Below are 26,312 nucleotides of genomic sequence, written 5' to 3' on the forward strand. Positions count from 1 at the left end.
TTCCTTTCCTATGTTAGGGAAGTTTTCAACTAAAATCTCTTCAAATATTTTCTCAGACCCTTTCTTTTCCTCTTCTTCTTCTGGCACCCCTATAATTTGAATGTTGGTGCGTTTAATGTTGTCCTAGAGGTCTCTGAGACTGTCCTCAATTCTTTTCATTCTTTTTTATTCTGCTCTGCAGTAATTATTTCCACTATTTTATCTTCCAGGTCACTTATCCGTTCTTTTGCCTCAGTTATTCTGCTATTGATTCCTTCTAGAGAATTTTTAATTTAATTTATTGTGTTGTTCATCATTGTTTGTTTGCTCTTTAGTTCTTCTGGGTCCTTGTTAAACGTTTCTTGTATTTTCTCCATTGTATTTCCGAGATTTTTGATCATCTTTACTGTCATTACTCTGAATCCTTTTTCAGGTAGACTGCCTATTTCCTCTTCATTTGTTTGGTCTGGTGGGTTTTTACCTTGCTCCTTCATCTGCTGCATATTTCTCTGTCTTCTCATTTTGCTTAACTTTCTGTGTTTGGGGTCTCCTTTTAACAGGCTGCAGGTTCGTAGTTCCTGTTGTTTTTGGTGTCTGCCACCAGTGGGTGAGGTTGGTTCAGTGGCTTGTGTAGGCTTCATGGTGGAGGGGACTGGTGCCTGTGTTTTGGTGGGTGGGGCTGGATCTTGTCTTTCTGGTGGGCAGGGCCGCATCCGTTGGTGTGTTTTGGGTTGTCTGTGAACTTAGTATGATTTTAGGCAGCCTCTCTGCTAATGGGTGGGGTTGTGTTCCTGTCTTGCTAGTTGTTTGGTATGGGGCATCAAGCACTGGAGCTTGCTGGCCATTGGGTGGATCTGGGTTTTAGCGTTGAGATGGAGATCTCTGGGAGAGCTCTCGCCAATTGATATTACGTAGGGCTGGGGTGTCTCTGGTGGTCCAGTGTCCTGAACTTGTCTCTCCCACCTCAGAGGCTCAGGCCTGACACCAGACTGGAGCACCAAGACCCTGTCAGCCACACGGCTTGTGGAAGGGGACCAGAGCCAGCTGGAGGGGAGAGTCCTGCAGAGAAGTGAATAGGCTGCTAGATCTTTTTTTTTTCTTTTTTTAAAAGAATCATGTTCTTAAACTTCTTTTTATTTGCTAAACTGATGGGTGAAAAGTGTTTTCATTGATGTTTTAAATTTGGATTTCTTTTGTATGAATCAGGTTGAAAATCTTGTGCTTAACCACCCTTTTTGTTTCCTCTTCTGGTGATGTTTATATTCTTTGCCACTTATCAGTTGCTTTACTTATTTTCTTTTTTTGTAGGAGATCTTTATATAGCAATGAAATCAGACTTTTGTTTGTGTTGTAAGTTACGCCTACATTCTGCTTTGATGTATTCTTGCTGTTTTAGTTAAGGTGGTTTTTGCAGTTGAGTGTCAAGTTTGTGGTTTCACACTTGTGGTTGAATTTTTCATGACCTGTGGCTTTTGTGTTATGGTTTGAAATGCATTTCAAGATTAGAAGAAAATTCCCCTTTAGTTCTTTTCTGTACATTTTGTTTCAATTTTATATTTTAATCTTCAATCCAATAGGAATTTATCATGGTTCAAAGGGTCATGTACATATCCAACATTTTCCCCCCATTTTTTGGTTATATAGTTGTCCCCATTCCATTTGTTCAGTAATTTTTCTTCTCCTCACTGATTTGAGATACCAGTTTTATCTTGACTGGGTCAATTTCTGGACTTTGTAGACTGACCTATTGGTATATCTAGTCATGATCTATATATCAGAGATTGGTAAACTTATGACCTGTGGGCTGGCCAATTGATTTTGTAAATGGTTTTTTTGCAACTTAGCCTTGCCTATTCTTTTTCATATTTTTGTCTGTGGCTGCTTCCACACTGCAGTGGCAGAGTACAGTATTTGTAACAGAGACCATATCACCTGTAATCTTAAAATATTTACTGTCTGGCCCATCAAGAAGACATTTACTAGTCCTTGGTTTTATACTAATGTATTTTCTTTTTCCCCCTTGTGTCTATGTAATATTTCTTATTATCTGGCAAGGCTGATCCTTACTCCTTATATTTTTTTAAAAGAATCTTTATGTCTCTTATTTTTCCATGTGAATTTTAGCATTGATTATTCTTTAAAAATATTGTTGTTTTTACTGTTATAATGATTATTTTGAGAGGTGAAGTTGTCTTCCTATCCAAAACACGATATGCCATTTGTTTCATTTTGTTTCATTTAGCATTTCAGAGTTATTTGTGTATAGATTTTATTTCATGTTAAGCTTATTTTTAAAGATTTTAATTTTATTTATTATTGCTATTAAAATAGCCATTTCTCCCCTTATATTACTTGCTTTCGTCCATTATACTTTATTTTTTCTGTATACTTAATGATCACTGCATATATACTTTTTATATACTTAAGCATTTTCAAATTTTTGATTTTTAATAATTGTGTGCCTTGAGACCTTATATTGGTTGTGGTAATTTTTCAATATAGTTTTTTTAACTTCTCATATTTAATACTGTCTATTTATACATGATTATCATTTTAACACATTAATGAAGCAGTTCATATTTCAGAGTAATCCTAAAATACTTAGGAAATTCTCTTTCATAACTTTCAGAAAATGTTCTTTTTAGTAGATTTTTAAATTTTATTTTGTTCATAGCAAGGCAAGCAAAATATGAGAACAGTGATATGGTAAGTAATATAGAATAAATAACTAGGAATAGTGAAGCACTGTTTATTGAAGCTGAAATTCATCAAATTTATAATTAATAATACGGTGTATTAAAACTTTTAGTGTTTTACCCTAGCAAGCATTTCAAGTAACCTAATAAGGAAATGATTTAAAAATTCTGACATAATCTGTGATACAGTCTGAAACAACTTAAAATATCTGTAAAAGTTAGTTTAACAAGATTAAATAAGTATATTTTAAAGGTTATTTTATTTGGGCTTTTCTGTGTTTTGTTACTGCTTTACTTTTGAATATACCACAGATTTAGAATTATCAGGAATTTTTACATTTTGAGTTCTTTTTATTTGCGCACCAACTGTAACTGGCTTCCAAGTGTCCAGGGTTGGTTGGTTTCATATAGTCTTGCCTTAGTTTTTTTTCCTTCCCTCTGGAGTAAGTTTTTGAGGTCACTTTGCTCACTTGATACACACACTTCACCCAGTAATAATTGGATTGGCTGCTGGTTTTTTCATTGTTTGTGTCACAACTCTTATATTGGAATCCAAGGAGAAAAAAGACAAAGGTGATAAACGGGAAATTGATTGGAAAAAAAAGAAGTGGTTTATAAATATTTGAAAAATGCTTATCTTTGATTATAATTAAACGTAAGTTCAGCTAACATAATAGCATTTTCATGTATTGGGTAATTCTCATTATGTTTAACAATACACTGTTGACCACAGTGTGCTATAGCTTTAGGAGAACAATATAGCAGTTCTCTTTCTGGTAATTTATCCTCTAGATACATGTACCTGAAAATGTTTGATACAACATTAACTACACTAGTAGATCACGAATGTCTGTCACTGTAGGGCTAGTTAAATAAGTTTTGGGACATCTGTTTAATAGAATGTTCTGTGGCCATGAGAAGGACTGAAGTTGCTGTATTATGCTCATGTGGAACAACCTCCAAGAAATATTTTTATTAAACACTATTTATTAAATATCTATTATTTTATCTAAAATAGTAGTTATTTTATTAAGAGAAAACAGCAAGTACACAGTGTATTCTTTCACTGCATATTAAAACAGTTGTAAAAAGGGGATGTACATACATGTATATGTACTCTTTGTACTTGTGACTGTCTGAACTATTTTGGAAAAACAGACAAGAAAATTTCACAGGTTTGCTTTTGAGGAAGTGACCTGAGATAGGTGGGAGACTTTTATTGTCTACGTTTATGTAGACTGTGAAAATTTTACATGTGTTTACTAATTTTTCAGTACATATAAAAACTAGTATATAAAGTTACAGTAAACATTTAGACATTTAAATGACTTTGTCTGCCATTTAAAATTACTTATTATTCTGGTTTGACTGAGTTACCACTCTACATCTCCCTCTTCATACCCTTTCAACCATAAAATCTTTTAGTCATAGGACATCAAAAAAATAAACTTCAGAATCTTTCCACTGTATTGGAATTTATTGTTAAATGCTTTCCATATTTGAAGAACTTATACATAAATTTATGTTACTTCCTGAGATAATAATCTTATCTTAAAATGCAGCTAATAGCTTTTTGGGAATAGATTTTCATGTCTCAATGACAGAAGTAAAATTCCCTAGGATTTAGAAGGAACTTAAATATCATCTGATTCAATTGTGCATTATGTATATTTTGAGGGGAAGTAGTTCATAATTTTCATCAGATTCTCAAAGGGTTTATGTGATGACTAATTTTAGATATGCTGATATACACTCTGTTGGTTATTAGCTTCTGCATGTATATTTGTACACACATTTAGATTACTGCTTTATGAGACATTGCATACTGTTAGCATGTGAAGTTATGATTATACTTGAATTATAATCTGGCCACTGCAATATCTGCCTCTATGTTACATCTTATGATTTGAATTCTATTCATTCCTGCTTTTTTAGGAGCTGTTAATATGAATGATCATTCCTTCTTGTATTATGTATTCAAACCTCTTGTCTATACTGTATTCTTTCTTTTATGTTGTTGGGTCTTTCCATATGCCTTTGCTATCCATACTTAAGGAAGACGACTGGTAAGTGGCCTAGATGTTCTTGGGTGTTGTGAAATATTTTTCCATTACAGCTGTCAGATGGACTCCTGGGAATGGGAAACAGAGGAGGAATGAGAAAACAGAGGATTTCATGTTCATGTCTCACTCCTGCTGTCCATCAGATCTGGTACTCAGATGAGTTCAGAAATTTTCCCAGTTCTAGTGGGAAGATAGACCTATCTCCTCTGCAGCTCACTCACAAATTATTCTGAGCTACAGCTTTCTGTATGTGTACATTTAAAAATGTATTCCCGGGGCTTCCCTGGTGGCACAGTGGTTGGGAATCTGCCTGCAGGGGACACGGGTTCGAGCCCTGGTCTGGGAGGATCCCACATGCCGCGGAGCAACTGGGCCCTTGGGCCACAGCTACTGAGCCTGCGCATCTGGAACCTCTGCTCCGCAACAAGAGAGGCCACGATAGTGAGAGGCCCGCGCACCGTGATGAAGAGTGACCCCTGCTCGCCGCCACTAGAGAAAGCCCTCGCACAGAAACGAAGACCCAACACAGCCAAAAATAAATAAATAAATATATTAAAAAAAATGTATTCCCATTCATTTCAGTCATTCAGAAATTTGTTGAAATCTCATATCTATTAATAATAATTTTTTTTTTTGGCTGCACTCTGCGGCATACGGATCTTATAGTTCCTTGACCAGAGATCTAACCTGTGCCCCCTGCATTGGGAGCACGGAGTCTTAACCATTGTACCCCCAGGGAAGTCCCTCATACCTATTATTGATGCTCATTTTCTTTGTGGGTTTGTTTCTTTTCATTCTAAAATACAGTAATGATTGATTTTCCTCTGTGGAAGATGAGGAAATTCTCATCATTTTTCTCTTCTTATTTTCCACTTGCAGTTTTTATTATGTTATTTTTATTTTATCAAGCTATGTAACTTTTAAGTTCTATACTATAAACCATAATTTCCACAGTTGTTTAATATTAATTTTGTATTTAGGTATATGATTTACCGCATATTCTTTTCCTTCATTCCTGTTTTTCTCATTCCTTTTTCCTTACTCTGAAGAGAAATTTATGGATATTTTGTTCTGGGTTTCTGCACACTTGAGATGTCTGATTTCTTTGTACTTGAAGAGTTTGATTGAATGTCATATTACTAGAGCCACTCTTTTGTTTTCCATCAGAACTGTGTAGTATACATGAAGAGTAGTCGTTTTCTGAACAAACAACTTTTATTTTTAATATTTTACTAAGATAATATCCTATCATTTTTTGTTGGTAGAATATTTCTCTCATGTTCAGGTGTTCATTAATCCCATGAGGGTTTTTCTTTTTAACTTGTTTTGAGTTTTTGGTTGATGGCCTTTAACATATATTTTTTCCTTTATTTAAAAATTTTTTATTGTGGTACAAATATACAACATAATTAACCAATAATTTACCATTTTAACCATTCGTAAGTGTATAGTTCAGTGGCATTAAATACATTCACAGTGTTTTTTTTTTTTTTTTTTTTAAAGATTTATTTTTTTATTGATTAATTGATTGATTGATTGATTGCTATGTTGGGTCTTCGTTTCTGTGCTAGGGCCTTCTCTAGTTGTGGCAAGCGGGGGCCACTCCTCATCACGGTGCGCGGGCCTCTCACCATCGCGGCCCCTCCTGTTGCGGAGCACAGCTCCAGACGCGCAGGCTCAGTAATTGTGGCTCACGGGCCCAGCCGCTCTGCGGCATGTGGGATCTTCCCAGACCAGGGCTCGAACCCGCGTCCCCTGCATTAGCAGGCAGACTCCCAACCACTGCGCCACCAGGGAAGCCCCACAGTGTTTTTTTAACCATCATTTATCTGTATCCAAAACTTTGACATCATCCCCAGTAAAAACTCTGTACCTGTTGAACAATAACTCTCCATTCCTCCTTCCCAGGGGGCTTCTGGTTTCCTCCATTCTACATGTGTCTGTATGAACTTGCCTATTCTAGGTACCTCATTTGATGGAATCATACAATATTTGTCTGTTTCTGGCTTATTTTACTAAACACGGTTTTTTCAGGGTTCATCCATGTTATAGCATATATAAAAATTTTCTTTCTTTTTATGATAAATAATATTCCATTGTATGTATATACCACATTTAGATCCATTTATCCATCAATGGACATTTGAATCAATTCCACCTTTTGGATGTTTATTGTAGATAATTACTTCTATGAACATGGATGTACAAATACATGTTTGAATCTCTGCTTTCAGTTCATCTGTATATGTACCTCAGGGTAGAACTTTTGGGTCATATGGTAAATCTAGGTTTAACCTTTTTAGAAACCACCAAACTTCTGTAGCAACTGCAGTATCTTACATCCCAGCAGCAATACAGGCAGGTTCTAATTACTTCACATCCTTGTCAACGCTTTTTATGTCTTTTTAAAAAAATTTAGCCATCCTAGTAGCTGTGAAGTGGTATCTAATTGTTATAATTTGCATTTATTTGCATTTTAATGACTAATGATGTTGAGCAGCCTTTCATGTGCTTATTGGCCATTTGTGCATCCTTGGAGAAATGGTTATCCTTTTTTTTAAAAAAAATTAATTTATTTTTGGCTGCATTGGGTCTTTGTTGCTGCACACGGGCTTTTCTCTAGTGGCGAGCAGGGGCTACTCTTCCTTGCGATGCGTGGGCTTCTCATTTCAGTGGCTTCTCTTGTTGCGGAGCACAGACTCTAGGCGCGCGGGCTTCAATAGTTGTGGCACGTGGGCTCAGTAGTTGTGGCTAGTGGGCTCTAGAGCACAGGCTCAGTAGTTATGGCATATGGGCTTAGTTACTCAGCAACTTGTGGAATCTTCCCAGCACGGGGCTCGAACCCGTGCCCCCTGCATTGGCAGGCGGATTCTTAACCACTTTGCCCCCAGGGAAGTCCCAGAAATGTTTATCCTTTGCCTGTTCTTGAATTGGGTGGTTTGAGAGTTTTTGTTAAGTTTTAGGAGTACTTTATATAGTCTGGATATTAATCTCTTATCAGATAAGTAATCTGCATATATTTTCTCCAGCTCTGTAAGTTGTCTTTTGCTTTCTTGAAAGTATCCTTAGATGCACAAAAAAGTCTTAATTTGGGGACTTCCCTAGTGGTTCAGTGGTAAAGAATCTGCCTTGCAATGCAGGGGACGTGGGTTCAATCCCTTGTCAGGGAACTAAGATCCCACATGCTGCGGGACAGCCAAGCCTGCACGCTGCAACTATTGAGCTTGCCCGCCTCGGTGAGAGAGCCTGAGTGCCGCAAACTACGGAGCACATGCACTTTGGAGCCTATGCACCACAGCTGCAGAGCCCACATGCCCTGGAGCCTGCACATCATAACTAGAGAGAGAAAAAACCTGCACGCCACAACTACAGAGAAGCCCGAGCGCTGCAACGAAGAAACCTTGCACCGCAACGAAAGATTCTGCATGCCTCAATGAAGATACCATGTGATACAACTAAGACCCGACCTGACACAGCCAAAACAAAAAAAGTCTTAATTTTGATGAAGTCTGATTTATTATATATTTTTTCTTTTGTTGCCTGTTTTTGGTGTCATACAAGTGAAACCGTTGTCAAATCGAATGTTGTGAAGATTTCATCCAGTGTTTTCTTAAAAGAGTTTTATATATGTCCTGAGTTTAGCTCTTTGATCCATTTTGAGTTAATTTTTGTGTGTGGGATAAGGTAAAGGTCTATATTAACTCTTTTGCATGTGAGTATCCAGTTTTCTGAGCACCATTTTTATTTTTATTTTTATTTTTTTTTTGAAAATACTGTCATTTCTCCATTGAATGGTCTTGGCACTGTTGAAAAATCATTTGACCATTTATGTGAGGTTATATTTCTGAGTTCTCTATTCTACTCCATTGTTATATACGTTTGTCCTTATGTCATTGCCACACTGTTTTAATTATTTTTGTTGTGTTTCAAAGTCTTTTTTTTGAAGATTGTTTTTGGCTTTTCAGAACTCCTTCCAATTCCATAGGAATTTGAGCACTGGATTTTCCATTTCTGCCAAAAGGCTCTTGGAATTTTGATAGGGATTGTGATGAATCTGTAGATTGCTTTAGGTAGTATTAACAGTGTTAAGTCTTCCTATTCACGAACATAGGATGTCTTTCCATTTATTTAAATCTTTAATTTCTTTGAGTCGTGTTTTATAGTTTTCACTGTACAGATCTTTCACCTACTTTGTTTCATTTCTAAGTATTTATTCTTTTTATGCTATTGTAAATGGAATTGCTATCTTAAATTTCTTGTCAGGTATTTCACTGCTGGTATATAGAAACAGCTGAATTTTGCTCATTGAGCTTGTACTGTATAACTTTGTGAATTTGCTTATTAGCTCTACTAGCTTTCTATGTATATAAAATCATGTCATTTATGAATAGTTTTACATCTTCCTTTCCAATTGATTTGCTCTTTATTTATTTATTTATTTTTGTGGTCTGATATCTCTGGCTAGAATTTCTATGTAGTGTTGAATGGCAGTGATGAATGCGAGCATCATTGTCTTGTTCCTGATCCTAGGGGAAATTTTTTCAGTCATTGGGTACTGAGTGTGATGTTAGCTGTGGAACTTTTCTTTATTCTTAAAGTTCTGAGAGTTTTTATCATGAAAAGGTGTTGGATTTTTGTCAGTTGCCTTTTCTGCATCAGTTGAGAAGATTATGTGGCTTTTTTCCTTCTTTCTATTAATAGGATGTATTACAGTAAGTGTTTTTCTTATTGAACTACCCTTGTATTCCTGGAGTAAATCTCACTTGGTCACAGTATGCAGTTGTATTTGATTTGCTAATATGCAATTGTATTTGATTTGCTAATATTTTGTGGAGAACTTTAGTATCATTGAAAGAGATATTGCTCTGTGATTTTCTATTCTTATGAAGGCTTTGGTATCAGGTCAGTGCTAGTCTCATAGAATGAGTTAGGAAGTATTTCATTCTCTTCAGTTTGGGGGGAGGGTTTGAGAAGGATTGGCAATAATTTTTCTATAAATGTTTGGTAGAGTTCACTAGTTAAGACCATGTATTTTAGTACTTTGTTGGGAGGTTGATTACTGACTCAGTCTCTTGTTAAAGCTCTATTGACATTTCCCTTTTCTTCTTGAGTCAATTTAGGTAATTTGTAAGGAATTTTTTTTGGCATACAGTTGTTCATGGTATTTTCTTATAATTTTTTTTTTTAACCTCTAAGTTTGGTAGTAATATCCCACTTTCATTTCTGATTTTAGCTATTTACATCTTCTCTCTCCTCTTCTAAAAATATTTTTTAGTCAGTCTACCAAAAAGTTTGTTATTTTGTTAATCTTTAGAAGAACCAACGATTGGTTTTGTTAATTTTTAAAAATTGTTTTCCTAATCTGTATTTTATTTATCTGTGTTCTCATCTTTATTATTTCCCTTCTTTTAGCTTTGGGTTTAGTTTATTATTTTTCTAGTTCCTTAAATGATAAAGTTAGGTTGTTGATAATTAGATCTTTTTAAATTTACAATTACATTTAATAAATTTCTGTGCAGTGCTTTTTTGCATCCCATGTGTTTTGTTTTGTTGTTTTTTCAAGTCATTTGTTGCTAAATACTTTGATTTCCCTTGTCATTTTTTTCTTTGACCTATTGGGTTTTTTTTTTTTAAACTTTGGATTTATTGATTTATTTATTGATTTATTTAGTTATGACTGTGTTGGGTCTTCGTTTCTGTGTGAGGGCTTTCTCTAGTTGCGGCAAGCGGGGGCCACTCTTCATAGCGGTGCGCGGGCCTCTCACCATCGCGGCCTCTCTTGTTGTGGAGCACAGGCTCCAGACGTGCAGGCTCAGTAATTGTGGCTCACAGGCCCAGCTGCTCTGCGGCATGTGGGATCCTCCCAGACCAGGGCTCGAACCCGTGTCCCTTGCATTAGCAGGCAGACTCTCAACCACTGTGCCACCAGGGAAGCCCCTATTGGTTGTTTAAGACTGTATTATTTAATTTCCATGTATTTGTGAAATTTCTAGTTTTCCTTCTAGTATTGATTTCTTAACTTCATCCTTTTGTGGCCAGAGAAAACACTTTGTATGATATCTATCTTTTTAAATCTGTTGAGACTTGTTTTGTGGCCTAACATATGGTCTGTCCTGGAAAACTGTATTTTAGAGAAGAATACATTCTTTAGAAAAGAATGTTTTCTGCTGTTGTTGTGTGGAGTGTTCTCTCTGTATGTCTGTTGGGTTTAATTGGTTTATTGTGCTCTACGAGTTTTCTCTTTCCTTTCTTCTGTCTAGTTGTTTTATCCATTATTGAAGTGGGTTATTGACATCTACAACTATTATTGTAGAACTTTCTATTTCTCCCTTAATTTCTGTCAATTTTTGCTTCAGTGTTTATTATATATTCTTGCTATATGGAACCTTTTATTAATGAATGATGTTACCTTTTGTCTCTGTTAACCTCTTTTTAAAAAAATCTTTAACTGTGGTGGGGAAAAAAACCCCATGAAATTTACCCTCTGAACCATTTAAAAATTCTAATGGTGTTAATTATATTCATATTGTTATGTAACAGATCTCTAGAACTTTTTCATCTTCCAAAACTGAAAGCCTGCACCCATTGAACAACAACTCCCCAATTCTCTTTCCTCACATCTCCTGGTATCCATCATTTGACTCTGCTTCCATCATTCTGTCTATATATTTCATATTAGTGGAATCCTGTAGTATTTGTCCTTTTGTGACTGGCTTATTTCACTCAGCATAATGTCCTCAAAGTTCACCCATGTTCACCATGTTCACCCATGTTGTGGCTTGTGACAGGATTTCCTCCCCTTTTTGGCTGAATTACATTCTGTTGTATGTATGTGCCACATTGTATTTATACATTCATTTGTTGAGGGGCATTTGTGCTGCTTTCACATCTTAGCTGCTGTAAGTAATGCTGTAGTGAACATGGGTGTGCAAATATCTCTTTGAAATCCCACTTTTAACTCTCTTGGATATATACCCAGGAGTGGGGTTGTTGGAGTATGTGATAATTCTTCTTTTTCTAGTAACTTTAAAAAAATTTAAACTACTTGATTTTAGTATGGTCAGCCCAGCTTTCTTTTGCTCATTATTTACATGGAATATCTTTTTCCATCCTCTCCAGTTTGTGTCTTTGGATGTAAAATGAATCTCTTGAGGACATCATATATTTGTATCATGTTTTTTAATCCATTCTGCTGTTCTTTGTCTTTTGAATGGAGTGTTTAAACCATTTATTTATTTTTAAAACATTTTTATTGAAATATAGTTGATTTACAGTGTTGTGTTAGTTTCAGCAAAGTGTACAGCAAAGTGATTCAGTTATACATATATATAAATATATATATATTTTAAAATTCTCTTCCATTTTAGGTTATTATAAGATATTGAGTATAGTTCCCTGTGCGATACAGTAGGTCCTTTTTAATTATCTATTTTATATATAGTACTGTGTATATTTCAATCCCCAAACTCCTAATTTATCTCTCTCCCCAAACCATTTATATTTAAAGTAATTACTCAAAGAGGAATTTCATTCTGCCATTTTTCTGTTTGTTTTTTATAGGTCTTTATAGTATTTTTGTCCATTATTTTCTTCCATTACTGCCTTCTTTTTTTAGTTGATTTTTTTGTGGTGAAATATTTTGATTACCTTCTCATTTCCTTTTGTGTGTATTTTATAGATATTTTGTGTATAAAGTGGTAATTACATTTGACATATTGAAGTTCTTACAATCTAATTTGAATTTATGCCAACTTAAATACCACACAAAAACTTTGTTTCTGTACAGCTCCATCCCCCTTATTTTGTTATTAATATCAAAGATTGCAGTTTTGTATAATTTGTGCCCAGTTGTGTAGAATAATAATAATTTTTCCTGTTTTTGTTCTTTAAATCATGTAGGAATTAAAAAATGGAGTTAGAAATGAAAACTGTAATAATACTAGCTTTTTTTGTTGTTGCTGTTCTATTCTCCCAGCATTTTTTTTTTTTTTAACTTTTTTGGGTTATTTATTTATTTATTTATTTATGGCTGTGTTGGGTCTTCGTTTCTGTGCGAGGGCTTTCTCTAGTTGCGGCAAGTGGGGGCCACTCTTTATCGTGGTGCGCGGGCCTCTCGCTATTGCGGCCTCTGTTGTTGCAGAGCACAGGCTCCAGACGCGCAGGCTCAGTAATTGTGGCTCACAGGCCTAGTTGCTCCGTGGCATGTGGGATCCTCCCAGACCAGGGCTCGAACCCGTGTCCCCTGCATTGGCAGGCGGATTCTCAACCACTGTGCCACCAGGGAAGCCCCAATACTAGCTTTTAATTATCTATATATTTACCTTTATCAGAGATGTTTATTTCTTCACTCTTGTCTAGCTTCCTTTCATTTTATTCTGAAGGACTTCCTGTTGCATTTCTTGCAGGGCAGGTCTAGTTGTATGTCTAGTTTTGTTTATCTGGAAATGTATTAATTTCTCATTATTTAAGGACAGATTTTGCCAATTGTAGAATTCTCAGTTGAAAGTTTTTTCTCTCACCCTTTAATATATCATCCTTCTTCCTCTGGCTTCCAAGGTTTGTAATTAGAAATTGGCTGATAGTCTTATTGAGTACCTGTTTTATGTGAATTGCTTATCTCTTCCTGCTTTCACGATTATTTTATTGTCTTTGGCTTTTAACAGTTCGATTATAATATCTCTTGGTATAACTCTCTGAGTTTATCCTACTGGGAGTGTGTTGAACTTTTTGGATTTGTAGACTTACGTCTTTCCTCAAGTTGAGAAGCTTTTGGCCATTATTTCTTTAAATATACTTTGTGTACCTTTCTTTTCCTCTGGGATTTCTACAACGAGTGTATTGGTAGACTGGGTGGTGTCCCACAGGTCCCTTAGACTCTCTTCACTTTTCTTCATTCTTTTTTCTTTCTCTTCCTTAGATTCAGTAATTTCAGTTGTCCTATTTTCTTCAGTTGTCCTGTTTTCACGTTTGCTTATTCTTCTGCTTGCTCAGATCTGCCTTTGAGCCCCTGTAGTGTATTTTTTATTTCAGTTATTTTACTTTTCAGCATTTCTTTTTGGTTCCTTTTTATAATTTCTGTCTTTTTAATGATATTCTCATTTTGTTCATGCATTGTTTTCCTACCTTCGTCCTTTTCCTTTAGCTCTTTTAACATCTTTAAGGGTAGGTGTTTTTAGGTCTTTGTCTAGTAATTCCTATGGGTGAGCATTCTACAAATGATGGGTACATTTGTGTTGATTTATTTTATTTATTTGGATGGGCCATATTTTCCTGTTTCTTTTTATACTTTGTGTTGGTTTTCTTCTTCTTTTGGTTGAAAACATTGAATTTTATAATATGGTAACTTTGGAAAAGAGATTCTCTTCTTTCCTCAGAATTTGTTCTTTTTTAATTGATCCCTAGCCTAAAAATGATCTAATGTGAAGGCTCATGGTCTTTTCAGGTATTTTTCTGAGCTGTGTCTTTCCCTGGGAATGTGCAGTACCTTTCTAAATTGTTCTATATATTTGGTTGTTATTGAGTGTCTTAAAAAAACCCTGGTGTGGCTCCTTTAATTCCCCCAGTAGTCACTCTTGCTGATTTAGGTTGAAACAATGGCAGCTAACCTCTGTGCCTGCACCTCACCCATCAGATGTAGTAATCCAAATTCACAACACAGAAGTTTTATTATTTGGACATTATTATTTGGACAAGATCATTATTGCCCACCCATGGCTCCAACAAACTGTACCAGAGTCACATATTGCTGTCCCCACAGCTGCCTGCGATAGGGTCAAGGAGTAGGAAATGGGTAGCTGCTATCACACTGAAGGCTGAAATTGGCCAACATTAACAAAAATTTACCAGCTAAGCTTTCCTTTGGGAGCACAAGAGTTCAAATTGGCTATTCCAGAGTTTCAGAATAGTTACATCAGACAGTTTCTGCCAGTAGTACAGTTGCTTTCTAGGTACAGAGCTGGATTCCTGGCACTTCCTGCTCTGCCATCTTCTCTGACATTCTTTTCTTCTCTTTTCTTTTCAATAACTAGTTAAGAAGAGTCTGTGAACCAACTCCACACTGCCATTTTTACCAGGAACTAAAGCCATCAATCTTAATATTTTTTTCCTGACTTTTGGATGTGTCTTCATAAAGTGCATCTTGAAAAGAGCCTTATGTGTCTTTTGCCTCAGTTACAAGATTACATAGTTATCTTTTATGGGTGTTGTTACTTAAAAATAACCAAAATTATATCTATTATGAAAATCCCATTTTATTAATATTTACGCTGGTACAAATCAGGAATTTATCACACAGTATGTTTTAATCACATTTTCATTAGGAAAAGTGTAAATCTAATAGTTACTTCTTGACAAAAAGCAAGTATAAACTGTTAGTACAGTCCAATTATAATGTTAATTAATACTATATTAAAATATTCTTAGGTTAGATCTATAAAATCAGCAGACTTATAATTGATGATTCATTTCTCAAAATCAAATGATGTTTTTGGTCTTAAAGTACTGCAGTTGTGTAAAGAACACTGTTGAATTTAATAATAGCATTGAAGTAAATAGTGTAGTTTATTAGAAGTTACCTCAACATAGAGGAATTCTTCCAGTGTTATTTTATTTTACCTTCTGTTTCAAAATTAGGTTGTGTATATTTATCCTGATAAGATGATGCAGTAGAAGAGAGTTTATATGATTTACACCTGAAAAATACAAAAGTCAGTGTTTTAGAATAGAAAAATCTACATTTTCTGATAGACTTTTTATGTATTGTAGATAAGTAGGATACATTTTACCTTTGGAGTCCTGAAATTGGGTATTTCTGACCAAGTGAGATTTGTTGCTGTATCTTGATTTAGCAGTTAGCACCTTTGTAGCTGTAAAAGATCCTTATTTTACATGACATTGTAATATTTAGTAGTCATATCTTTGTAAATATTATATTTTCTCTCATATTTACGTAATTCTGTTTAGTATAACAAAGGAGACTTTCCTAGTGTATATTATGTAGACCTTGATTATAAATGGGTTTCTATTTTGTACTGTTTTTCAACTAATGACCATGTTATATAAATACTTTATAACCACTTAATGTGAGAAATATAATACAGTCAATCCTTGATCAACATGGGGATTAGGGACACCTGCTCTCTGCACAGTTGAAAATCCATGTGTAACTTTACAGTTAGCCTTCTGTATCCACAGTTCCATATCTGTGGATCATATAGTACTGTAGTATGTATTTAGTGAAAAAAAAAAAAAACTTGTATAAGTGGGTGCACACAATTCAAACCTATGTTGTTCAAGGGTCCACTGTACACTTAAAAAATAATATTTATTTGGTTTTCTCTCCTAATTGTAATTTATTTTATTTTTTATTGCCTACATTTTAATTAACTATTTAAACTTGTTTTTATATTAGTGATATGTTCCTAAATTTAATTGGAATCCTTTTTTATACTTGGATTCCAGAAACTATTTATTGCAGGCTTCCTTCTTGAGGTTAAAAAATTATGCTTGTGGTTTGCTTGGATAAAGTGAAGTTCTGCTTAAGTGGAATTTTATTTTCACAGTTTTATGTACTGCAATTTATGACATTTGGTAATTAACATTTTACTAATATATTAAAAAATATCAGTGTACTAGCCAGCTTCTTCACTTTTAAGCTTATATAACTTTTTTGGTGTCAGGTTATTTATTTATGTAGTGTGATTATTTTTGACTATTGTCTCTACTTTTATTTTCTAGCTGAAACACTGTAGTCGGTATATACATGACTTATTTCCTTCACTCATCAAGAATTTGGATCCAGTACCACTTAGACATCTTCTTAATCTGGTCTCAGCTCTTGAACCAAGTGTTCATACTGAACAGGTAATTTATTCAAAACATAATTTTTTTTTTTTTTTGTAAAGTGAAAATTTATTTGTGATTCAGCTCATTTAACTTGTAGTTTATTACTGTTGGCATTTCAGTTAGGCAAAAGGATATTAAATTTGTTACAGTATTTCCTAAAACCTCTAATTTCAACCTCTACTCTTTTTTTTTTTTTTAAAGACACTGTACTTGGCATCGATGTTAATTAAAGCATTGTGGAATAATGCGCTAGCAGCTAAGGCCCAGCTATCTAAACAGAGTTCTTTTGCATCTTTACTAAACACTAATCTTCCCATTGGAAATAAGAAAGGTTAGTAAAGTATAATGTAATTTGAAGTAAGTTGTTCATAGCTTATAACTCAAATTTGAAGCAGTTTCTGCAAATTAGTTTCAGTTTAATCTCAATTTTGAAATAAGTTGGAAAGGGAGGTGTTGGTTTTCTTAAAACGTTAATAAATTGGGGTTAGCTCATGTTTTGGGTTTACTGTTCAAATAACAGCAATAACGTTTCAGTAGTTACTGGATCTTCTTCCATTAGTGTTCTTTTAAGAAAAAAAACAAAACTATCTCCTAAAAGCTTTAGAGCTTTTGGTTAGGAAACAGTCAACATGATTTCTTTTAGAAATAATTTTGAGAATAGAACATAATGATACATTTCTCTTTCTGTGTTTTCTACTTCAAAGTTTTCTGTCTTTTCAGGTATTTTATGTGTGCTTTTACATGTATAGCTTTCTAGGGTTTCCTAAAACTTTATCAGCTTTACCCCTCTTTTTGTTTCCTGACATCATATACTACCCTTTTCTTAGGCTTTCCTGTGCAGGCCCCCACAAGTACTACGACACGTGGTGGGGACTTACATTATTGCAAGTTTCCCTACCTATATCTTGTTGATTATGTAATAAAAACAACTGATATGTGCCCCAAAGAAATTCAGTCACTTAGATTATTTCCATCCTGTTTTTTCCTTTTCCTTCAGAGGACGAAGAGCTCAGAAGAGCTGCACCATCACCTTGTAAGTTGAGTCTTAGAAATGTATGGCAAGATGACTTGTAGTTTTATTTTGATGATCATCTAGAGTTAATTAATTTTATATAATATATTTGTATCACAGTCATAAAGTTCATTTTGCATAGGAGATGTAAATCCTGACTACGTATCTATCTTACTTACCCTTTTTGCTTAAATCATTAGTATCCTGACTTTTAATTGAAATCATGTATATCTTCTTTAGAAATAATTGGCAAATGTTAACATATTTCCAGATTATATTTTTGGCTACTTAGCATGAAGCTTTGTTATATCAAAGAATCAAGGGATTATGACATTCTGATAGATCCATGTTAATACAAGTTAGAAGTAAAAAAAAACCCCATCATTTTAATATAGGGTCACCTGCAGCCAGTCCTCAAAGCAGTGATAACAGCGATACCCATCAAAGTGGAGGCAGTGACATTGAAATGGATGAGCAACTTATTAATAGAACCAAACATGTACAGCAGCGACTTTCAGATACAGAGGTATGAAAATACTTTTTCCTCCCGCTTTAAAAGAGATTTTTTGATTTTGGGGTTTGTGCCATGTTTATCCTTTGAACTGGGAATATAAACATGATGCCAGTTGAGGCCTTTCCTATCTTTTAAGTATCATTGAGGTTCTTTACTTTTCTTTGAGTTTTTAATTCCATTTTGTATTGTTCAATGCAGTTTGTCAGGACTGTGGCAGCCTTTTAAAAAAGTACAGTGTGTTAATGTCATTTACTTTTTTCTTACTAGTTTAAATGTTTATTTAAATCTCTTTGTTTCTAAATATAGGAATCCATGCAGGGAAGTTCTGATGAAACTGCCAACAGTGGTGAAGATGGAAGCAGTGGTCCTGGTAGCAGTAGTGGACATAGTGATGGATCTAGCAATGAGGTGAATTCTAGCCATGCAAGCCAGTCAGCAGGGAGCCCTGGCAGTGAGGTACAGTCAGAAGACATTGCAGATATTGAAGCCCTTAAAGAAGAAGATGAAGATGACGATCATGGTCATAATCCTTCTAAAAGCAGTTGTGGTACAGATCATCGGAACAGGAAATTAGAAAGTCAAGCAGGCATTTGCTTAGGGGATTCCCAAGGTCCATCAGAAAGAAGTGGGACAAGCAATGGAACAGGAAAGGACCTGGTTTTTAACACTGAGTCAGTTCCATCAGTAGATAATCGAATACGAATGCTAGATGCCTGTTCACACTCTGAAGACCCAGAACATGATATTTCAGGGGAAATGAATGCTGCTCATATAGCACAAGCATCTCAGGAATCTTGTATTACACGCACTGGGGACTTTCTTGGGGAGACTATTGGGAATGAATTATTTAATTGTCGGCAGTTTATTGGTCCACAGCATCACCACCACCACCACCACCATCATCACCACCACGATGGGTAAGTCTACCTAAAAATAAAACAGCTTACATTTCCTTTAGGGAGTTAATTATAGCCTATATTTATTCAATTGCGATATATTCTAGATCAGTGCTGTCCAGTAGGAATATAGTGTAAGCTACAAATGCATGCCATTAATGTAAGCTGCAAATGCATGCCATAAGTATGTAATTTTTAATTTTCATTAATTAGTTAATTTATTTTTGGCCACGCCCTGCAGTTTGCAGGATCTTAGTTCCCCAACCTGGGATTGAACCCATGCCCCACTGCAGTGGAGGCATGGAGTCTTAACCACTGGATCGCCAAGGAAAGTCCCAATTTTTAATTTCCTAATGGGTACATTTTAAAAAGCAAGATGAAACAGATAAGATTAATTTTAATTATAAATTTTATTTAAAGCAGTAATACCCAAAATATCATATATCCACATGTAATCCGTGTAAAATTTTTAATAAAATTTTTTTTTGTACTAGGTCTTCAATAATCTGTGTATATTTAATACTCCTAACATCTTCGTTTAGACCAGCCATTTTTTACATGTGCAGTGGCCACAGGTGGCTAGTGGCTGTTGTATTGGACAACACAGATCTAGATCTTCAATTCCTTGTAATAATTGCCTAATAGTAGATAGTAAATTGCTTGTGGAAACTTCCATTAAAGTGTGATCATGAAAAGGGAAATTTTATGCACATTCTAATTTTAGGATATTAGTAAGGATAAAGCCTCAGCATAAAGCTTTTTGATTATCTGTGAAATACACCTGTGGTGTTTAATAGTAAGTGATTCTGTCATTTACTAGTGTTACAGTATTGGGCAAGGTACTTAGTTGTTCTTACTATCATTTTCTCATCTATAAAATAGGAACAGTAGTACCTATCTCATGGGCTTATTGTGAGCATTTCATGGGCTGATACGATTGGCACATAATAAGAACTTAATAAATATTAGCTGCTATTTATTATTACTGTCATTGCAAGTAGTAATATTTGAGTTAATGATGAAATAGGGGTATGTAGTTTATCAGGATTTATCTTAGATCTGACTATTTGCCAGGCCTTTCAGAATTTAATATGGTTGTTTGGGAGAACTACACATCCATACATATTCCTACTTTATTTCCTTTGCCTTTTTCTTCTTATCATTAACCCATATGAGTTTACAGTAATGTTTCTTAGTCTTGGCAGTATTGATGTTTTGGGCCAGGTAATTCTGTGTTTTGGATTTACAGCAATGTGAATGCTGCCCTCTGCCTTGTAGGATGGATGTTTAGCAGCATCCCTAGCCTCTAGGCCTACATACTAGAGGAATCTCCCAAGTTGTGATAACCAAAAATTGTCTCTAGACATTGCCAGATGTCCCCTTGGCCTTCTGTTTGAGAACCACTGGTTTATGGTCTGACATTACAGAAATGCACATTCAGAGTTCTCCCCAGGACATACTGAAGACAAAGCAATTAGTTCATAAAACTGAGGAGGGTAATATGTTCAGTTTGGTACATTGTAAATCTCTTTTAGGGTTCACACCAACCCTCTACCTGAAAAGACCTAATGATTTAATTTTTTTATGTTAGCCATTTCCATATTCTCTGTGTATGGGTACCATTTTTGAGTCTCTAAATCAATCCTGAACTTTTCTTCTTCGTGTTATTTTTATCATTTTGTCTTTAGATCCTTAGAGCACCCCGTATGGTATGTTTTAGAAGCGAGGGCTTAATAGGTGTTTATTGAGTTAAAAGTCCCTCAGTTAATACTAACCACATCTAGATTGCAGCTGTAAATTGAAATTTTTTTCCTGGTAGTTGTCTGATTTGATTCTGCAATTGGATGAACAAATGTAAATAAATTTTAAGGTTTCACTTTAAGATTTGAGTTTATAAAAAAATTAACAGTTAAGTTTACTGTTATTTTTTTCCTATAATTATTCTCTTTGAAGTTGTTTTAGTGAAGTGTGTTGATGGGCCAGATAATATGTAGGTATATTGTATAATTAATATATAGTGCTGACTTTGTGTGCTTTTTATTTTTTGTAAAGCTGTCAATATTCCATATTGTTAACGAACAAATGTAGCTTTATTCTTGAGTGGGTTGTAACTTGTGCCAAATGTTTTGAGAGAGATTTTTTGTGATTCACAATGTGTGTTTAAATTTGTAATTGCTAACTTTGTACTCCTCTCTGTGTTACAGTCATATGGTTGATGATATGCTAAGTGCAGATGATGTCAGTTGCAGCAGCTCCCAGGTCAGTGCAAAATCAGAAAAAAATATGGCTGATTTTGATGGTGAAGAATCTGGGTGTGAAGAGGAGCTAGTTCAGATTAATTCACATGCAGAGCTAACATCTCATCTCCAACAACATCTTCCCAATTTAGCATCTATTTACCATGAACATCTTAGTCAAGGTAAGGTTCTGTAGTAAGTAAAATTATTCCTTTATTTAAAATAGGAATAATTTATATAACACATTGTTAAAAGGAATCAACAGTCAATGTTTTGTTACTTCAATGTTTTTGCCAAATAATTTTCATATTATAGTTTTTTTCCCCAAGGAGATGAAATTATTATGAATACTCCATCATGAATATGAAGGCTGCAGTTCCATCAAGAGATATTTAACAAGGAAAAGAAATAAAAAATAATATGTATAAAAATTATAGCTTTGTATTTGAGAAAATATATGGCTGCATTAGATTTTATATTCAGGAATCTTAGGACTTAAAAGTAGGAGATTACACAGAATCACATGTTGTATGATTCCATTTATATAAAAGGACTAAGATAGGCAAATCTGTAGAGATAGAAAGTATAGATTAGTGGTTCCCTGTGGCTAGTGAGGATTGGGAGAAATAAGAGGAGGGGTGACTGCTAAAGGGTGAGGTGTTTCTTTCATCTGGGGTGATGAAAATGTTCAAAAAACGATGGCTCTGATCTCTCTAAATCAGTCTTAAAAAGATGATAGGACATGACCAAACTCTAAAGAATAGAGGTTAGAAGAGGTTAAAGAATAGTAGGAGATAAAGGAGGAAAGGGAGAAAAATTAAGAGGGAAAACAGTTCTAGAATTGGCAATTTAAAGGTCCATATCCAACCTCTTGCTTGGTTACATACCATCAGCACTTGCTAGCCTAGGACATGGGTTTTGGGATGCCAGTAAATTATAAACTAAGTAAACCAGGTAGATTAGGTTTATGCTTTTAAAGCCATGATCAGACTTGGAGATGCAATTTGTGGATCTTGGCAACAACTTTCTGATTTCAAATGTTACTTGCGTATAATCTAGATAAGGTTATTTTGACTTTTTTTCTTCCCCCTTTTTTTTGGCCGTGCTGCTTGGCTCGCGGGATCTCAGTTCCCCGACCAGGCACCGAACCCAGGCCCTCAGCAGTGAGAACGCGGAGACCTAACCACTGGACTGCCAGGGAATTCCCTATTTTGACATTTTTGTTGTTATTGTGGTTGTTGAGAAATGAATGGGTTAAGATTGAGGTTAATTTAATTTTATACCATATTTATTAAATTTTCACCATTCTTCTATTCTTAACCCATTTTTCTTTTATTCAGTATTGTACATTTTTTTTTACTATACGAAGTTAGAAATTGAGCAAAATATTAGACGTATTAATGCTCTCCAAATCTACCTTGTATTACTGTGTATTTAATACTATAGAGAACTCTTTCAACACAGTAAGACAAACAATACAATTTAAAAATGGACAACAGGTATGAATAAATTTAGTTAATTCATAAATGAAGATATAAAAATGGTCAGTAAATACATGAAAAGATGTTCAATATCTACAGTCATCTGGGAAATTCAAATTAAAACTACAACTGGATATTTCTACTCATTTGGGATGGGTAAAAAATTAAGGACTTGATATCAAATGACGCTAAGGATGCAGAGCAACTACAACTCTCATACATTGCTGTGAAGGAGCTTAAAATAGTACAGGCAGTTTAGAGTACTGTTTTAGCAGTTTCTTTTAAAGTTAAACTTATACTTACCATATGACCCAGCAATTCCTATTCTAGGTATTTACCCAAGAGAAATGAAAACATATGTCCACAAAAAGATTTGTACCTGAATGTTCATAACTGCTTCATTTGTGAACCTCAGCTGGAATTAACTGGTAGATAAACAAATTGTTGTATATTCACAGTGGAATAAAAAGGAAAGAGCTACTGATACGTTCAACACCATGGCTGAATATCAAGAAACATTCTAAGCAAATGAAGCTAGACAGAAGAATACATACTGTATATCATTTATATGCACTTCTAAAATTTCCTAAAGTAATTTATAATGGTTGACATCTACTCAGTGATTGGTGGTGGGGATTGATTGTAAAGGGACACAAGAACTTTTTGGGGTGATAGAAATGTTCTGGATCTTGATTATGTATTTATATTGTATTTTAATAAAATTAATTTTAAAAAGCAAATACCAAAACAAATAAACCAAACAAACCCCAAACTTAAAAAGTCAAGCTACAAACTGGGAGAAATATTTGCAAATCATATATCTAATAAAAGGCTTGTATCCAGACCATATAAGAACTTTTACAACTCAGTAGTCAGACAACTTAATTAAAAATTGGGAATTGATTTATTTCACCAAAGAAGGTACACAAATGGCTAATAAGCACATGAAAAGATGCCTAGCATCATTAGTCATTAGGGAAATTAAAATTAAAGACCAGAATGAGATTCTACTGCATATCTACTAGAATGGCTAAAATTAAAAAGAGCGACCATACCTATGTGTTGGAAAACAGTTTGGCAGTTTCTTCAAATTTTAAACATACGTGTTTACCTTATGACCCAACAATTCCACTTCTAAGTATTTACCCTAAAGAAAAGAAAGCACATGTCTATACAAAGACTGGTTACATCAGTGTTATGGCAGCATTATTCATATTAGACAAAAACTGGAAACTATCCAAATTTTCAGTAATTGGTAGATATATAAACTATTTTCATATAATGGAATATTACTCTGTATTTAAAAGGAACACACTGCTGATAGGTGCTTCAACATGGATGAACCTCAGACATTTTGCTAAGTGAACAAAATCAGACATAAGAGTATACATATGTATTGTATGATTCCATTTATATGAAATTTCTAGAAAAGGCTAATTTATGGGGATGGAAGAACAGACTAGGGCTCGAGAATGGGATCAGAGATTAAATGTAATTAGGTATGAGGGAATGCTTTAGGGTGGTGAAAGTGTTCTAAAACGGAATTATGGTGAAGGTTGCATAATTCTCATTTTAATGAAATCAAAGTACACGTACAGTTAATTCAGTTAAATTTTCTTCTTAATGTTTAATTTGGGTTTCAAATATTTATATACAGTTCTCTTGACATGTGGAAAACATTAAATAATCATACTTATTAGTAATAGTGAGGAGACTATGAAATAGTGGAGAGGCTATGAAAACTTTTCTTATTTTACTTTAGTAGTATCAAACTCTAAACAGTACTATTCTGTCTCATTCATAAAGCAACTGTGTTAATCTTGTTTTTATCTTGTGATGTAAGAAGAGATTTATTGTTATACTTCACTTTGAATTTGTTAACTTCATGAATGCTGTAGTTCACTTTACAATTTCAGTCAACTGCATTCTCTATAGTGTGTTATATTTTGCCCCTTCAGGACCTACAGTTCATAAACATCAATTCAGCAGTAATGCTGTAACAGACATTAATTTGGATAATGTTTGCAAGAAAGGAAACACTTTGTTGTGGGATATAGTCCAAGATGATGATGCAGTAAGTTATTTAATAAAGCCAAAAGACTACAAAATTACAGCAAAATGCATTCAGTATAAGCAGTAACTTTATGTATATACATTTTTTGTAGGTTAATCTTTCTGAAGGATTAATAAATGAAGCAGAGAAACTTCTCTGTTCCTTAGTATGTTGGTTTACGGATAGACAGATTCGAATGAGATTCATTGAAGGTTGCCTTGAAAATTTAGGAAACAACAGGTAAATAGGAATTTAAAATTTTTTATGCAATAATCATATTCATAATCAGTATTCTTATTGACCTAGATATGGTGGGTTCATAGCATTTAATGTGCCATTATCAACCTATTTATTTTAGTAATTGCGGTTTTTATATTAGTTCTAAACTGTTTTCCCCCACAGGGTTTATATGTTATCACACAGTCTTGCTTTTTTCATCACTTTTCGGCACTCTTGATTAGATCCCCTCCAACAGAGACAAAGGAATACTGTCTTCTTGATTCTGGGAACATGGTGGTGATTACTCTATTTTCAGATTACAGTTTAAATGTTCTTGAAATGTTATATATAAAGGAATCTAAATACGAGAAGTGAAGTTAAACTTAAGCTGAAATATAAACATTTTGTTAATGGCATTGTTCTTCCATCTGGGTGGATCTTTTGACTTCTGTAGTGCACAAAGAATTAGGTTAGTTGTGTTTTTTCCCTAGTTTGAATTCTGCTATATATTTATATACTTCTTATTGGGGCTCAAATAATTACCACAAGTTTCTTGATTTTCAGTTCTGTTCTGTTGATACAGTCTCCAGTTTCCCTTATACTGCTCTGATAATATTGTTCCATTCTCTGATGTAGTGAATTCAGTTATTAATTGAATATATATTTTTTTTTAATTTATTTTTTTGTTTATGATTTTTGGCTGTGTTGGGTCTTTGTTGCTGCACGTGGACTTTCTCTAGTTGCGGCGCGCGGGGGCTGCTCTTTGTTGTGGTGCGTGGGCTTCTCATTGTGGTGGCTTCTCTTGTTGCAGAGCATGGGCTCTATAGTGCATGGTCTTCAGTAGATGTGGCGCGTGGGCTCAGTAGTTGTGGCTCGTGAGCTCTAGAGCGAAAGCTCAGTAGTTGCGGCGCACAGGCTTAGTTGCTCCGTGGCATGTGGGATCTTCCTGGACCAGGGCTCCAACCCGTGTCTCCTGCATTGGCAGGCGGATTCTTAACCACTGTGCCACCAGGGAAGCCCCTAATTGAGTATATTATATTAATATTTTCAGCTTACCTCTGCCCAGGCTCAATATAAATGTCTAATTTTATTGAATATTTAACTGCTTCAAAAATTTTTTTATCTAATTGAATTAGAAAAAGTAAGTGCAATATTTAGTTTTCTTCTTTTGATCTTTAAAGGGCTATAATTGGAACAATCACAATAGAAAAATTGCTTATTTATGCAGGTATAAGAAACCACTAATAGACCCCTGTTAGTGGATCAGTTGCCTCATTTGGCATATATTCTTTAAAAGGAATGCTTTTAATGGGTGGAT

At 34.6% G+C, this 26,312-nt stretch overlaps 1 protein-coding gene across 8 annotated transcripts in view; it reads left to right on the forward strand.

Moving 5' to 3' along the window:
• Positions 1-26,312, forward strand: part of USP34 (ubiquitin specific peptidase 34) — a 241,650-nt gene that overhangs the window by 92,086 nt on the left and 123,252 nt on the right. For 7 of the 8 annotated variants that reach the window (XM_057557944.1, XM_057557950.1, XM_057557951.1 and 4 more), the window contains 8 exons: positions 16,475-16,600; positions 16,784-16,913; positions 17,580-17,615; positions 17,990-18,120; positions 18,415-19,025; positions 21,209-21,423; positions 24,681-24,796; positions 24,888-25,015. In XM_057557944.1, the coding sequence (XP_057413927.1) occupies positions 16,475-16,600; positions 16,784-16,913; positions 17,580-17,615; positions 17,990-18,120; positions 18,415-19,025; positions 21,209-21,423; positions 24,681-24,796; positions 24,888-25,015 (1,493 nt within the window). The remainder of the gene's footprint in view (positions 1-16,474; positions 16,601-16,783; positions 16,914-17,579; positions 17,616-17,989; positions 18,121-18,414; positions 19,026-21,208; positions 21,424-24,680; positions 24,797-24,887; positions 25,016-26,312) is intronic. The other variant, XM_057557945.1, reaches the window with a different exon arrangement.

The sequence above is a fragment of the Balaenoptera acutorostrata genome, chromosome 12 (genome assembly GCF_949987535.1).
Source record: "Balaenoptera acutorostrata chromosome 12, mBalAcu1.1, whole genome shotgun sequence".
NCBI classification, from domain to species: domain Eukaryota; kingdom Metazoa; phylum Chordata; class Mammalia; order Artiodactyla; family Balaenopteridae; genus Balaenoptera; species Balaenoptera acutorostrata.